The sequence below is a fragment of the Oncorhynchus kisutch genome, linkage group LG20 (assembly GCF_002021735.2).
Source record: "Oncorhynchus kisutch isolate 150728-3 linkage group LG20, Okis_V2, whole genome shotgun sequence".
In the NCBI taxonomy this organism is placed as follows: Eukaryota; Metazoa; Chordata; class Actinopteri; order Salmoniformes; family Salmonidae; genus Oncorhynchus; species Oncorhynchus kisutch.
In genome coordinates, this window is record NC_034193.2 from 14,023,439 (window position 1) to 14,040,766 (window position 17,328).

At 41.7% G+C, this 17,328-nt stretch overlaps 1 protein-coding gene across 4 annotated transcripts in view; it reads right to left on the reverse strand.

Annotated features, from left to right (window-relative positions):
• The window catches only part of LOC109865573 (cGMP-dependent protein kinase 1), a 180,668-nt gene that overhangs the window by 23,899 nt on the left and 139,441 nt on the right, over nt 1-17,328 (reverse strand). For all 4 annotated transcript variants that reach the window (XM_031799692.1, XM_020453859.2, XM_031799693.1 and 1 more), the window contains exon 8: nt 13,651-13,716. In XM_031799692.1, coding sequence (XP_031655552.1) covers nt 13,651-13,716 — 66 coding nt within the window. The remainder of the gene's footprint in view (nt 1-13,650; nt 13,717-17,328) is intronic.

Below are 17,328 nucleotides of genomic sequence, written 5' to 3' on the forward strand. Positions count from 1 at the left end.
CCAAATACATTGCTCTTAGTTGTAGAGAGTACAGGACCAGTTTATTATTGGTCACCCATTATAAAATTGACTGCAACTATTTGTTTAGGGTTGCAGTGATTTCACTAGCTGTGGTTGCTGACACTTATTGGGTGTTGAATCATCAGTATACATGGACACATAGGCTTGGTAAAAAAAAAGGTGACAGGTCATTGGTAAAAATAGAAAAGAGTAGAGGGCCAAGAGAGCTGCCCTGCAGTACACCACACTTCACATGTTTAACATTAGAGAATCTTCCTTTTAAGAAAACCCTCTGTGTTCTATTGGATATATTGCCATATCATGGATTCAGAGCTGAGGTTGAAAAGCTACAAGACATACGTTTTTTCAACAACAGGTTATGGTCAATAAAATCAAAGGCAGCACTGAAATCTAACACTACAGGTACCGCAATCTTGTTATTATCAATTTCTTTCAACCTATCATCAGTAATGTGTGTCAGTTGACTGCCCTTCTCTATAAGCATGCTGAAAGTCTGTTGTTAATTTGTGTACAGAGAAATAGTATTGTCTTTGGTCAAACACAATTTCTTCCAACAGTTTGCTAAGACCTGGCAGCAAGCTGATAGGTCAGCTGTTAGAACCAGTAAAGGCAGCTTTACCATTCTTGGGTAGCAGAATGACTTTGGCTTTCCTCCAGGCCTGAAGAAAAAAAAATCCTCTATACTCATATTAAAGATATGACATATAGGATAGGGTTTTTAGATTCAGAGTCTACCCTCCTCACTAGCTTTCCATGTAAGTTGTCAACGCCAGGAGGTTTGTCATTATTGATTGATAACAATACTTGTCCACCTCTTCCAAACTAATTTTACAAAATTCAAACTTACAATGCTTTTCTTTCATTATTTTTTTATGGTTTTATGCATGAATACGATGGCTCACTGTTCATTGCTGGCATGTCCTGCCTAAGCTTGCCCACTAATCATTAAAATAATTGGCAACATGAAATGGTTAAGTGAAGAATAAGCCATCTGATTGGATGAAATACGGAGTTGAATTGGTCTTTCTGCCCATCATTTCATATGAAAAACTATTTCCATCGTTCTGTCCATCATTGATCTTGGCTTCATAATACAGTTCCTTCTTTTTTTTTGGAATAGGGTGTTATTTCAGACGCTCCAGGAATCCCACCACACCACAGCGATCACATCATTATGTGCACGACAACGGCATGACGACAGAGGGAGCACAGTGTGGCAGCCAAAACAAGCCCTCTCTAATGGCCTTGGCCATAAAACTTTCAGCCGTCCAACGTGATAAAATGAATGGTGGCTTTCCTGCAGAGAGAAAGGTGAATGGTCCACTCTTTTCTCCAGTGCTTGTCTGCTGTGCTGGGATTGCCTTTTTTAGCCTTGCCTCTGGCTCTGAGCTACACAGACCGAGACAGAGACACACAGAGACCCAGACCACACACAGCGAGTGCTGCTGGGTCTGTGAGGAGGTACAGGCTCAGGCTACCATGCTGTGCACAGCACTCCATCCCCAGTCCCACTGTTTTACAAAGCTGGGTGTCATTCAAAACAGGAACCTTTTCAGTGTCCTTTATATGATGTTTTAATTGTATAGGTGAAGCCACCTTTTCAATGTGGTGAAGGTATGTGTTCTGATTTGGAATAACTGGCATAGTATTGATCAGTGATTAATTATCTGTAACCAATGATATGGATCAATAATCTTCCTAAAAGATACTGATCCTATAGTCACGCTACTGTTAACCATTAATCAGTATGATGAGGTAATGCTCTGCAATACATTGTTTATTTCATGGCAGTCAAGGGTTAATCAACAACCCGCGCACAGGCTACTACTCTACTGTCTACTACCCTACGGGCTCCAACTCTACAGGCTTCTACTCTACAGGCTCCTACTCTACAGGCTCCTACTCTACAGCCTACTACTCTACAGGCTCCTACTCTACAGTCTACTACCCTACGGGCTCCAACTCTACAGGCTCCTACTCTACAGGCTCCTACTCTACAGGCTACTACTCTACAGGCTCCTACTCTACAGGCTACTACCCTACGGGCTCCAACTCTATCTATAGGCTACTACTCTACAGGCTCCTACCCTACGGGCTACTACTCTACAGGCTACTACCCTACGGGCTCCTAGCCTACAGGCTCCTACTCTACAGGCTCCTACTCTACAGGCTCCTACTCTACAGGCTACTACCCTACGGCCTCCAACTCTATCTACAGGCTACTACTCTACAGGCTACTACCCTACGGGCTCCTAGTCTACAGGCTCCTACTCTACAGGCTCCTACTCTACAGGCTTCTATTCTACAGGCTCCTACTCTACAGGCTACTATCCTACAGGCTACACGTCTACAGGCTATTACCGTACAGGCTACTAGTCTTTGGGCTACTACTACTACCATTTAGGCTACTACTACTACCCTACAGGCTACTACCCTAAAGGCTACTACTCTACAGGCTCCTACTCTACAGGCTACTACCCTACGGGCTCCAACTCTATCTATAGGCTACTACTCTACAGGCTACTACCCTACGGGCTACTACCCTACGGGCTCCAACTCTATCTACAGGCTCCTACTCTACAGGCTACTACTCTACAGTCTACTACCCTACGGGCTCCAACTCTATCTACAGGCTACTACTCTACAGGCTACTACCCTACGGGCTCCTAGTCTACAGGCTCCTACTCTACAGGCTCCTACTCTACAGGCTCCTACTCTACAGGCTACTACCCTACGGGCTCCAACTCTATCTACAGGCTTCTACTCTACAGGCTCCTACTCTACAGGCTACTACTCTACAGTCTACTACCCTACGGGCTCCAACTCTATCTACAGGCTACTACTCTACAGGCTACTACCCTACGGGCTCCTAGTCTACAGGCTCCTACTCTACAGGCTCCTACTCTACAGGCTCCTACTCTACAGGCTTCTACTCTACAGGCTCCTACTCTACAGGCTACTATCCTACAGGCTACATGTCTACAGGCTATTACCCTACAGGCTACTAGTCTTTGGGCTACTACTACTACCATTTAGGCTACTACTACTACCCTACAGGCTACTACCCTAAAGGCTACTACTCTACAGGCTACTACCCTACAGGCTACTACCCTACAGGCTACTACTCTACAGGCTGCTACCCTACAGGCTACTACTACTACCCTACAGAAAAACCCTATCGTAAGATCCAAGATGGCAGCATGTCAAGTTGTTTGTCTGTGACTAGTAGATTTTAGCCGACTAATAATCTTTCATTTATGGTGGAGCAAATCCACAATTTCCTTGCTGTGTAGTACAAACTATTTTGTTTTGCTGGTGTAAAGATCGTGGGTCTCCCTCAACTCGGGCACATATTTTTTCCGCTATTTTCACTTCTTTACTTGAAGTTTACCAAAGTAACCCTCTCTCTGGATGGCCTGGGTTCTATCCTCAGCTCTCCGCCTGGCTGCCAGAGGCAGCTCAACAATCCCCAACACGTTCTCTCAATCGACCCCCACACCCAATCTACTCACACGTGCACACACTCATACATTCACACAGTCCTGCTCTCCCCTTACCTTTCCTTGGCCTCTATTTCTTACATCTCTCAGAGAAAATGTCAATTTTCGTGGTATTGCTTTGTGCACTGACTTTACTGAACTCTGGAGAAAATGAACATTGTCGCTGTGGCTGTGTGAGTACATCGGACAATGTGCTCTCCCATCTATTAGACATTTTGTCTGCGGTAACTCGCTCTTTTCCACACAGTCCACTTGTCCAAGTGCCGATGCATTTGTGATTTTATTTATCCTTTATTTAACTAGGCAAGTCAGTTAAGAACAAATTCTCATTTACAAAGACGGCCTACCGGGGAACAGGTGGGTTAACTGCCTTGTTCAGGGGCAGAATGACAGAATTTTACCTTGTCAGATCAGGGATTCGATCCACTAGGCTACCTGCCGCCCCAGATCTATGATGATGTGTACAGTACGAACTTGTGTCACTAACAAAGTCTAATGGTTTCAAATGACTGTTTTGTATTGTCTGGAAACTCACTTGTAGAATTTGCTTGCAGTAGGTCTTTTAAAAAAGAGAAGCCGTGCAAAGGTTATTAAACAGAGGTACCTACTTATTCTTCTTTTGTTGATATTTTTTACTTGTTATTTAACCTTTAATTTAATGTTGATATCATGGTAAAGTGCAACCTAAAACCCTGGCCCGGATGTGCAATGTCTCCAACCCACCACTGATTTTATATCTAGATCTGGTTTTAGTAAGTAGCCTGTTGTCAAAAAATGGATGGGGTTAGGACTTGGGCTAAATACACTGATGCTGATGTAATTGTGTTTTCTGAAACCTGACTCAGCAAGTCTGGTCTTGATAAGAATATTTCTATAAGTGGTTACAATGTGTATCGCACTGATCGAGTTAAGAAAGGTGGGGGTGTGGCTAAAATTTAAATTCCCTTTAAGTGTGGCAAAGTCTGTAACTATTTGTAAACAGTTTAAATGTCTTGCTTTCAAAGGGCCTCTCTATAACTGTGATTGGCTGTTATAGACACTCCCCTGCTCTCTATAACTGTGATTGGCTGTTATAGACACTCCCCTGCTCTCTATAACTGTGATTGGCTGTTATAGACACTCCCCTGCTCTCTATAACTGTGATTGGCTGTTATAGACACTCCCCTGCTCTCTATAACTGTGATTGGCTGTTAAACCCCCCTTTGCTCTCGGTGATGCATTTTCTTCTCTGATGAACCTTATGTCTAAATTTCTTCACAGTGAAATGATCTTGATTGGTGATCTCAACTGGTGTTGGTTAAAGCTGGTGTCTGATGATTTTAAAATGTTTTGTAATTCTATGAATCTTACCCAGTTGATTAACTCAATCACTCGCCCAAATCTTAAATGTCCAGAGAAATCTACCCTGATTGAATTTATATTGACAAATGTATCACATAAATATTCAGGCGTTTTTTGTAATGATTTAAGTGACCATTGTGCTGTTGTTGCTGTTAGAAATACTAAGGTTCCTAAGACAAACCCACACTTTATTCATAAGAGGAGTTTTAAGAGTTTTAATGAGTAGGCTTTCTTTCATGATTTGTTTTATTTTGACTGGAGCAGATTGAGTTTATTCCCGATGTGGAAACTGCCTGGAAATTCTTTCATTATGTTTTTTTTCCAAACAGTAAACAAACATGCCCCATTCCACAGGTTCAGAGTTAAAGGGAGAGATAATCCATGGTTTCGTCTGAGCTGTTTTGTATTATTCACAAACGTTGTCTAGCCTGGGCTAAAGCAAGGAAATTATGTTTTGATGCTGATTGGCTTCTTTTTTAGGCAGTTCCGAAAACAAGTGTTAATCATTTCTCAGGAAGGCCAAGTCTGAATATTTTATGTCTGTTACCACTGATAACCTGAATGACCATAGAACGTTTTGGAAGGCTATGTCTGGTAACAGTAATGTTAATGAATTACCGTCATGTGTATTGAAGGACTCTGTTGCTGTATATGATAAAACTGAAATGCTGAATTGTTTCAATGAGCACTTTGTATCATCTGTTAGAATGTTTGAGCCAGTGTCCTCTGTCTCTGTACAGCTCTGTGTGGATGAACCAGTGAGAGCTGGTCAAACATGTAGCTTTTTGTCATTCTCAGTGCAAGAGGTACATAAAGCCCTGAAATCCTTCGATCAGAGTAAGCCTGTAGGTCCTGATCTTCTTGATCCCTGCTTTTTAAAACTGGCAGCTGATTCCACAGCTGAACCACTTACATATCTGTTCAATCTAATCCTGGAATGTAATGAAATTCCAAAGATCTGGAAATCAGCATTTGTCCTACCACTTTTAAAAGGGCACTTTGAAAAGGGGGAGATCCAACTCTTTTAAATAATTATAGGCCAATCTCAAAGCTGTCACCCCTGGCAAAAATACTTGAAACCCTTGTTAGTGAACAGCTAAAATAGTTTTATATAGTAACTATTTTTTCAATTTACCAATCGGACTTCAGGTAGAAGCATAGCACAATTACAGCAGCCATGAAGGTTTTAACTGATATCACTGAATCACTTGACAAAAAAACAGCACTGTGTCTCACTTTTTATTGATCTCTCTAAATCTTTTGATACATTTGATCATGCTATACTGAGGCAGAGATTGTCGAGCGTAGGTCTTTCAGAGCATGCAGTTGCATGGTTTGCTAACTATCTGTCTGATAGAACTCAATGCACTCAATTTTTGTAATGGTGTGCCCCAGGGCTCTGTACTTGGTCCCATCTTATTCACTATTTATATTAATAATTTAGACAAAAATGTGCAACTTCACTTTCATGTTGATGATACGGTTTTTTATTGTTGTGTCTCGTCTCTCAACATACCTTGTGTCAATGGAAGCTTAACCTCAATACTGACTAAACTAAAATAATGGTGTTTTCTAAAGCAAGAAATAGACCTCTGAACCTTTCACCGATTACTACCCGTCAGGGCAATGAGATTGACACTGTAATCTCATGTAAATATCTTGGAATTTTAATTGATGACAACCTCTCTTTTCAATTGCATATTCAACCATTTACAAAAAAATTGAAGCTGAAATTGGGATTTTATTTTAGGAATAAGGCCTGTTTTTCTTTTGAAGCCAGAAGGAGGCTAGTATTAGCTACATTTATGCCTTTACTATACTATGGGGATATTTTATATATAAATGCTTCCGCTCAGTGTTTGAGATCAATTGACACCCTTTACCATGGAGCATTGAGATGTATTCTAAACTGCAAAACCCTTAAGCATCACTGCATTTTATATACCTGGGTTGTCTGGTAAATAAAGTGCACTTGTAGGCTCAGTCACTGGGATTCTTCTATTTACAATGACATTTTGTGTTTACTACCATTTTTGGGGGGCATTTTTATTGTTCAGAAATGTGGTGGGAACTCTTTTCATTTGCAGGACTTTATCCTGCTAACTGTTCCAAATGTCCGAACTGAATTTGACGAAAGGGCTTTATTGTACTCTGCGCCATCGGCTTGGAACGCCTTACAAAATAATTTTAAACTGTCCTGATTGGTGTTTTTAAATCATTGATGAAGGATTTTAAGGCTGATTCCCTGGCCTGTCAATGTTTTAATTTGCTGTTTTAGGATTTTGTTATACTCTTGTGAATTCTCTGTTTTTTTATTAGATTGCCTGTAGTTTTTAATCTCGTCTGTCTATAATTGTGTAATGACTTGGTGCCGACTATCTTGGCCAGGAAGCTCGAGAAAAACAGATTTAAAATCTCAATGAGCCCTTCCTGGTTAAATGAGGGGAAATAAAATAAAAGTATAGGCCACTACTCTACAGGGTAGCCTAGTGGTTAGAGCGTTGGACTAGTAACCGGAAGGTTGCAAGTTCAAACGCCCGACAAGGTACAAATCTGTCGTTCTGCCCCTGAACAGGCAGTTAACCCACTGTTCCTAGGCCGTCATTGAAAATAGCAATTTGTTCTTAACTGGCTTGCCTAGTTAAATAAAGGTAAAATAAAAAATGCAATAAAACATTTCACAGGCTACTACCACTATTCTACAGGCTACTATTCTACAGGCTACTACCACTACTCTACAGGCTACTACCACTATTCTACAGGCTACTACCACTATTCTACAGGCTACTATTCTACAGGCTACTACCACTATTCTACAGGCTACTACCACTATTCTACAGGCTACTATTCTACAGGCTACTACCACTACTCTACAGGCTACTACCACTATTCTACAGGCTACTACCACTATTCTACAGGCTACTATTCTACAGGCTACTACCACTACTCTACAGGCTACTACCACTATTCTACAGGCTACTACCACTATTCTACAGGCTACTACCACTACTCTACAGGCTACTACCACTATTCTACAGGCTACTACCACTATTCTACAGGCTACTATTCTACAGGCTACTACCACTACTCTACAGGCTACTACCACTATTCTACAGGCTACTAACACTATTCTACAGGCTACTATTCTACAGGCTACTACCACTACTCTACAGGCTACTACCACTATTCTACAGGCTACTACCACTATTCTACAGGCTACTATTCTACAGGCTACTACCACTACTCTACAGGCTACTACCACTATTCTACAGGCTACTACCACTATTCTACAGGCTACTACCACTATTCTACAGGCTACTACCACTACTCTACAGGCTACTACCACTATTCTACAGGCTACTACCACTATTCTACAGGCTACTATTCTACAGGCTACTACCACTACTCTACAGGCTACTACCACTATTCTACAGGCTACTACCACTATTCTACAGGCTACTATTCTACAGGCTACTACCACTACTCTACAGGCTACTACCACTATTCTACAGGCTACTACCACTATTCTACAGGCTACTACCACTATTCTACAGGCTACTACCACTATTCTACAGGCTACTACCACTATTCTACAGGCTACTACCACTATTCTACAGGCTACTACCACTATTCTACAGGCTACTACCACTATTCTACAGGCTACTACCACTATTCTACAGGCTACTATTCTACAGGCTACTACCACTACTCTACAGGCTACTACCACTATTCTACAGGCTACTACTACTATTCTACAGGCTACTACTACTATTCTACAGGCTACTACCACTATTCTACAGGCTACTACCACTATTCTACAGGCTACTACCACTATTCTACAGGCTACTACCACTATTCTACAGGCTACTACTACTATTCTACAGGCTACTACTACTATTCTACAGGCTACTACTACTATTCTACAGGCTACTACCACTATTCTACAGGCTACTACCACTATTCTACAGGCTACTACCACTATTCTACAGGCTACTACAACTATTCTACAGGCTACTACTACTATTCTACAGGCTACTACCACTATTCTACAGGCTACTACCACTATTCTACAGGCTACTACTCTACAGTCAATTACTACTCTACAGGCTTCTACCACTATTCTACAGGCTACTACTACTATTCTACAGGCTACTACAACTATTTCACAGGCTACTACCACTATTCTACAGGCTACTACTCTACAGTCAATTACTACTCTACAGTCAATTACTACTCTACAGGCTACTACCACTATTCTACAGGCTACTACTACTATTCTACAGGCTACTACTACTATTCTACAGGCTACTACAACTATTTCACAGGCTACTACCACTATTCTACAGGCTACTACTCTACAGTCAATTACTACTCTACAGGCTACTACCACTATTCTACAGGCTACTACTACTATTCTACAGGCTACTACTACTATTCTACAGGCTACTACAACTATTTCACAGGCTACTACCACTATTCTACAGGCTACTACTCTACAGTCAATTACTACTCTACAGTCAATTACTACTCTACAGGCTACTACCACTATTCTACAGGCTACTACTACTATTCTACAGGCTACTACTACTATTCTACAGGCTACTACAACAATTTCACAGGCTACTACCACTATTCTACAGGCTACTACTCTACAGTCAATTACTACTCTACAGGCTTCTACCACTATTCTACAGGCTACTACTACTATTCTACAGGCTACTACAACTATTTCACAGGCTACTACCACTATTCTACAGGCTACTACTCTACAGTCAATTACTACTCTACAGTCAATTACTACTCTACAGGCTACTACCACTATTCTACAGGCTACTACTACTATTCTACAGGCTACTACTACTATTCTACAGGCTACTACAACTATTTCACAGGCTACTACCACTATTCTACAGGCTACTACTCTACAGTCAATTACTACTCTACAGGCTACTACCACTATTCTACAGGCTACTACTACTATTCTACAGGCTACTACTACTATTCTACAGGCTACTACAACTATTTCACAGGCTACTACCACTATTCTACAGGCTACTACTCTACAGTCAATTACTACTCTACAGTCAATTACTACTCTACAGGCTACTACCACTATTCTACAGGCTACTACTACTATTCTACAGGCTACTACTACTATTCTACAGGCTACTACAACTATTTCACAGGCTACTACCACTATTCTACAGGCTACTACTCTACAGTCAATTACTACTCTACAGGCTACTACCACTATTCTACAGGCTACTACTACTATTCTACAGGCTACTACTACTATTCTACAGGCTACTACTCTATTCTACAGGCTACTACTACTATTCTACAGGCTACTACTCTATTCTACAGGCTACTACTACTATTCTACAGGCTTCTACCACTATTCTACAGGCTACTACTCTATTCTACAGGCTACTACTACTATTCTACAGGCTACTACCACTATTCTACAGGCTACTACTCTATTCTACAGGCTACTACTACTATTCTACAGGCTACTACTCTATTCTACAGGCTACTACTACTATTCCACAGGCTACTACTCTACAGTCAATTACTACTCTACAGGCTACTACTACTATTCTACAGGCTACTACTCTACAGTCAATTACTACTCTACAGGCTACTACTACTATTCTACAGGCTACTACTCTACAGTCAATTACTACTCTACAGGCTACTACTACTATTCTACAGGCTACTACTCTACAGTCAATTACTACTCTACAGGCTACTACTACTATTCTACAGGCTACTACTCTACAGTCAATTACTACTCTACAGGCTTCTACCACTATTCTACAGGCTACTACTCTACAGTCAATTACTACTCTACAGGCTTCTACCACTATTCTACAGGCTACTACTCTACAGTCAATTACTACTCTACAGGCTTCTACCACTATTCTACAGGCTACTACTCTACAGTCAATTACTACTCTACAGGCTTCTACCACTATTCTACAGGCTACTACTCTACAGTCAATTACTACTCTACAGGCTTCTACCACTATTCTACAGGCCACTACTACACTATAGGCCACTACTCTACAGGCTACTACAACTATTTCACAGGCTACTACTACTATTCTACAGGCTACTACTCTACAGTCAATTACTACTCTACAGGCTACTACCACTATTCTACAGGCTACTACTCTACAGTCAATTACTACTCTACAGGCTTCTACCACTATTCTACAGGCCACTACTACACTATAGGCCACTACTCTACAGGCTACTACAACTATTTCACAGGCTACTACTACTATTCTACAGGCTACTACTCTACAGTCAATTACTACTCTACAGGCTTCTACCACTATTCTACAGGCCACTACTACACTATAGGCCACTACTCTACAGGCTACTACAACTATTTCACAGGCTACTACCACTATTCTACAGGCTACTACTCTACAGTCAATTACTACTCTACAGGCTACTACTACTATTCTACAGGCTACTACTCTACAGTCAATTACTACTCTACAGGCTTCTACCACTATTCTACAGGCCACTACTACACTATAGGCCACTACTCTACAGGCTACTACAACTATTTCACAGGCTACTACTACTATTCTACAGGCTACTACTCTACAGTCAATTACTACTCTACAGGCTTCTTCCACTATTCTACAGGCCACTACTACACTATAGGCCACTACTCTACAGGCTACTACAACTATTTCACAGGCTACTACCACTATTCTACAGGCTACTACTCTACAGTCAATTACTACTCTACAGGCTTCTACCACTATTCTACAGGCCACTACTACACTATAGGCCACTACTCTACAGGCTACTACAACTATTTCACAGGCTACTACTACTACTCTACAGTCAATTACTACTCTACAAGCTACTACCCTACAGGCTACAGGCTACTACTACTACTCTACAGGCTAATACTACCAATCTACGGGCTACTACTACTCTACAGGCTACCACTACTGCCCAACAGGCCACTACTCTACAGGCTACTACACTACAGGGTATTATTGCCACTCTACAGGCTACTACGCTACATGTTACTACTCTACAGGATACTACTGTACAGGGTAATACTACTATTCTACAGGCTACTACTACTACAGTCAATTACTACTCTACAGGCTTCTACCACTATTCTACAGGCCACTACTACACTATAGGCCACTACTCTACAGGCTACTACAACTATTTCACAGGCTACTACTACTATTCTACAGGCTACTACTCTACAGTCAATTACTACTCTACAGGCTACTACCACTATTCTACAGGCTACTACTCTACAGTCAATTACTACTCTACAGGCTTCTACCACTATTCTACAGGCCACTACTACACTATAGGCCACTACTCTACAGGCTACTACAACTATTTCACAGGCTACTACTACTATTCTACAGGCTACTACTCTACAGTCAATTACTACTCTACAGGCTTCTACCACTATTCTACAGGCCACTACTACACTATAGGCCACTACTCTACAGGCTACTACAACTATTTCACAGGCTACTACCACTATTCTACAGGCTACTACTCTACAGTCAATTACTACTCTACAGGCTACTACTACTATTCTACAGGCTACTACTCTACAGTCAATTACTACTCTACAGGCTTCTACCACTATTCTACAGGCCACTACTACACTATAGGCCACTACTCTACAGGCTACTACAACTATTTCACAGGCTACTACTACTATTCTACAGGCTACTACTCTACAGTCAATTACTACTCTACAGGCTTCTTCCACTATTCTACAGGCCACTACTACACTATAGGCCACTACTCTACAGGCTACTACAACTATTTCACAGGCTACTACCACTATTCTACAGGCTACTACTCTACAGTCAATTACTACTCTACAGGCTTCTACCACTATTCTACAGGCCACTACTACACTATAGGCCACTACTCTACAGGCTACTACAACTATTTCACAGGCTACTACTACTACTCTACAGTCAATTACTACTCTACAAGCTACTACCCTACAGGCTACAGGCTACTACTACTACTCTACAGGCTAATACTACCAATCTACGGGCTACTACTACTCTACAGGCTACCACTACTGCCCAACAGGCCACTACTCTACAGGCTACTACACTACAGGGTATTATTGCCACTCTACAGGCTACTACGCTACATGTTACTACTCTACAGGATACTACTGTACAGGGTAATACTACTATTCTACAGGCTACTACTACTACTCTACAAGCTACTACTACTACCCTACAGGCTACTACTCTACAGGCTACTATTACTACCCTACAGGCTACTACTCTACAGGCTACTACTCTACAGGCTACTATTACTACCCTACAGGCTACTACTCTAAAGACTAATACTACTACTCTACAGGCTACTACTACCCTACAGGCTACTGCTCTATTTAGATATTCAATACTGCACTGTTGGGAAGGGATGCAAAGCTTTCAGTAATTTACCAAAGTTACCAGAATATTCAGTGATTAACAGAAAATCTATGCCAATCTGTTTATATCTCTAGTAATTTATACTTGAATAACTTTTTTTTTAAATCGTATTGTCCATATTGTACATGAGTTTCTAGAGAAAATAGCCTTATTAATGAAAAAGATAATCTAAGATACCAAAATGCTGGTAGTTTATTGGTAATCTTTACTTGTAAAGTTTCGGGTAACAAACCTCCCTTTACGACCCTACTGTTGGGAAGGGCATGTAAGTTAAGCGTTTCACTTTACTTGTGTGAGTGTAACAAATAAATCTTGAAACTACTTACTCTCTGTCAATGACCAGGCAGGTGACAGCTTCAGCAGCGATCACATTAGCCGTCCTGATGTCCTCGCTGTGGGGACACAAAGTGACAACACATCAGTCAAAAGTATACCCACATTCCTCACTCTTGGACGTAAGTCACTGTTCATTCAGAAAGTAATATTCATGTTAAATTCTAGTTAGATTTAGCCTTAAGGGAATAATGTTTTTGAAAAATGTGAATACGGATTTGCAAACATAGCATTCAACACATCCTATAAATTGTAAATTGTCATGATCGTAATCTCTACAGTTATCTATGCTGTCATTGGAATCCCCTTCACCGTAACCTGAAGAAGTCTTCCCCCAATCACTTTAATCTGTGTCAGTGGTATCTATAATGACCTGCGCTCCACCTGTGAAAAAACACACACACACACACACACACACACGCACACGCACACGCACACGCACACGCACACACACACACACACACACACACACACACACACACACACACACACACACACACACACACACACACACACACTCCAGTCTGGCACTAGCTCAACTGATATTAGTCTGAGGGAGAGAGAGGGTCTTCTCCTAAATGATGCTTGTGAAAGGTCACATCCAGCAGCTGTGCAGCATGATAATTACAGTGAGGTGAAAGGGTTAATAACACACTGTCCATCAACACAGAGGGGATGGTACTTTAGAGCTACAACACATTGCTGAAAGAGGCTATCTATTGTAGGTTTTCCTGAGCCTAGAGTACCAGTAAATTGTTATCCCTAAAGAGCATCAACTGCAAGATATCAGTAAGAGACAAATATACCATGAGACCACCTCCGAAGACTATTAGAAGTTCTTATTGGTGGATGCATGTAACTGCATGTACTGTATATCGCATCACTGAATGGGGGATGCCCAGATGATTTCATAACGAACCAAAAATAACAGAACGGTGGCCGAGCGAACACCTTGCTAGTAATACCATACAGCATACAACATTAATTGACATGAATTCAATATGGTTACGTATACCATGGCATTGTTGAATACTTGCTTGTGATTGGCTTGAGTGGCATTCTAGAGCATGCATTATGAACACATTTCTAATGGCAAATGAACACATTTCTAGCAGCAAATCTGTTAAATTATAGACATGGAAGAAACATTCCTCCATGTGTCATAGGATACCCAGACACCCCCATCTGATACCCCATCTTCCATGCAATCAGCTGGCTGCCCTGAGCTGTCCAGTCCAGACTGTCTCCATGGACCATACCAGTGAGACCAGGTGTATTCTTCTAGGGGATTTGACAGAACTATCTGGTGACGGAGGGGAAAAGGGAGACGGAGAGAGGGAAGAATAAGAGGGGAATATCCAGCCCAAATGAGCCCTCTAATAGATAGACAGGGAGAACAGCTGTGATTTCCCCCACTGCTCATGGACGAGGCAACAATTCCCTGGACTTCACAAGAACATGCTGGGATTCAAAAGGCTCAGGCTGAGGTGGCCATTTCACACAGAATACATCACAGTTGTTGCTAGCCGACCACCCACCTAGCCTTACACATTCATTTCAATGCTTCGGTACATAGCTGATATGTGTAAGGCGCTACCTCCCAACGAGGGAGCAGGATGCCATTCTTCAAGCCAATTAGCACGTATCATGGCAGGGAGATGGAAACATCTACAGTACACTATAGACCACAGCTGCTATATCACCAGATACCTCCCAGTGAAATGAGAGGAGAGCTTTCTAGAGATAGGATGCCACATATCATGGCAGGGAGAGAGAAACATATCCCACATCAAACATTTTATAACTACTATGAGCTTCGAGGGAGGGTACTAGACAGGGAAATATATGTTTTTATTTAACATCGGCAAGGCAGTTAAGAACAAATTCTTATTTACAATGACGGCCTACACCGGGCAAACCCGGACGACGCTGGGCCAATTGCCCTATGGGACTCCTGATCATGGCCGGTTGTGATACAGCCTGGAATTGAACAAGGGTGTCTGTCGGAAGCCTCTAGCACTGAGATGCATTGCCTTAGAGAGAGACAGAGAGACAGAGAGAGAGAGACAGAGAGAGAGAGAGAGAAACATAGACAGAGGCAGTGAAAGTGGGCATTGATGCCGGCTAGATTGAGCCCGGCACAGCCATGCTCCAGAGATCAATTTGAGCCTTAGTAGACCGTGCCTTCACCGACGCCAATCAACAACCAGTGAGAGAGCAGCCCGAAGGAAAGGTTATGGTTGTCAATCTCACCGGAAATGTCTGCACAGAACAAAGACTAGGGGGAAATATAAATGCCATAGGCATTTAAGGCCTCAGTTTATCACAACCCAGCCAAGAAATTCCACAGATTAGGAGAGATGCCAGGAAAAACAAAGGCTTTGTAAAGTAGCTTAGAGCTGGTCAGACTGCTCATGCCAACTGCCGGCGAAATTAGACATTCACTCTGCTGACCAGTCTGCTCTCTTTGGCTCAGTAGCTGGAAGGCTCTGGCGATGAATTGAGCACTGATTGGTGCTAAAGATTCTTGGGCAAAGTCCAGGTACTGTATGTGTACCCATGTGTGGCTGAGAAGGAAAAAGAAAGATGCGTGTGTTTGTGTGTGTCCTGTGTGTTTGAGAGAGAGAGAGAGAGAGAGAGGAGTCCTGACATCTCCCGTATAGCCAATAATTAGCCTTAATGTGAGGGACATGGTGTTTTGTTTAAAGCAGATATGAAAGTCCACTTAGCATACAACCTCCTCCACATCAAAGCCTGTAATCCACTTAAAACCATTTAACCACAAGGACTATAGTGCTGTCCTGTCTGTAGTCAACTCATCACGACTCACTCCCCTCCTCCCCCAAGGCTGCTCTAGCATGCACATATCGCTAAAGATCAATGTCAGAGTCTTGGGTAAACAGCACGGCCCCTTTCTCAAGCACTGATTGATTTGCTAAACACAGTAATAATGGAGAAGACTGTGTGCTAATTAAGACAAAGGAGAGATCAAAGGGAGAGAGGCCGATTTGGAGATATAGCGTCTTTCAAAGTCTAACTAATACACCACCCTAGCTCTTTATGTCCTAGCTGTTCAGGGCTGTGACTGCTACTCTGGTGAACATCGAAGCAGCGTAGAACAAGATATCCTTGTCTTTGTTGTGGGGGAAAATAACAAGAATTGTAATGCTATTAACTAATGAGAGGAAACCCCAGTTATATGTCCAATTATATGGACAAAATTTAAATGGTGTATTCAGTCTAGCAACAAACACATACAGTTGAAGTCGGAAGATTACATAGACTTATGTTGGAGTCATTAAAACTCGTTTTTCAACCACTCCACAAATTTCTTGTTAATTAACAAACTATAGTTTTGGCAAGTCGGTTAGGACATCTACTTTGTGCATGACAAGTAATTTTTCCAACAATTGTTAACAGACAGATTATTTCACTTAAATTCACTGTATCACAATTCCAGTGGGTCAGAAGTTTACATACACTAAGTTGACTGTGCCTTTAAACAGCTTGGACAACTCCAGAAACTTATGTCATGGCTTTAGAAGCTTCTGATAGGCTAATTGACATAATTTGAGTCAATTGGAGGTGTACCTGTGGATGTACTTCAAGGCCTACCTTCAAACTCAGTGCCTCTTTGCTTGACACCATGGGAAAATCAAAAGAAATCAGCC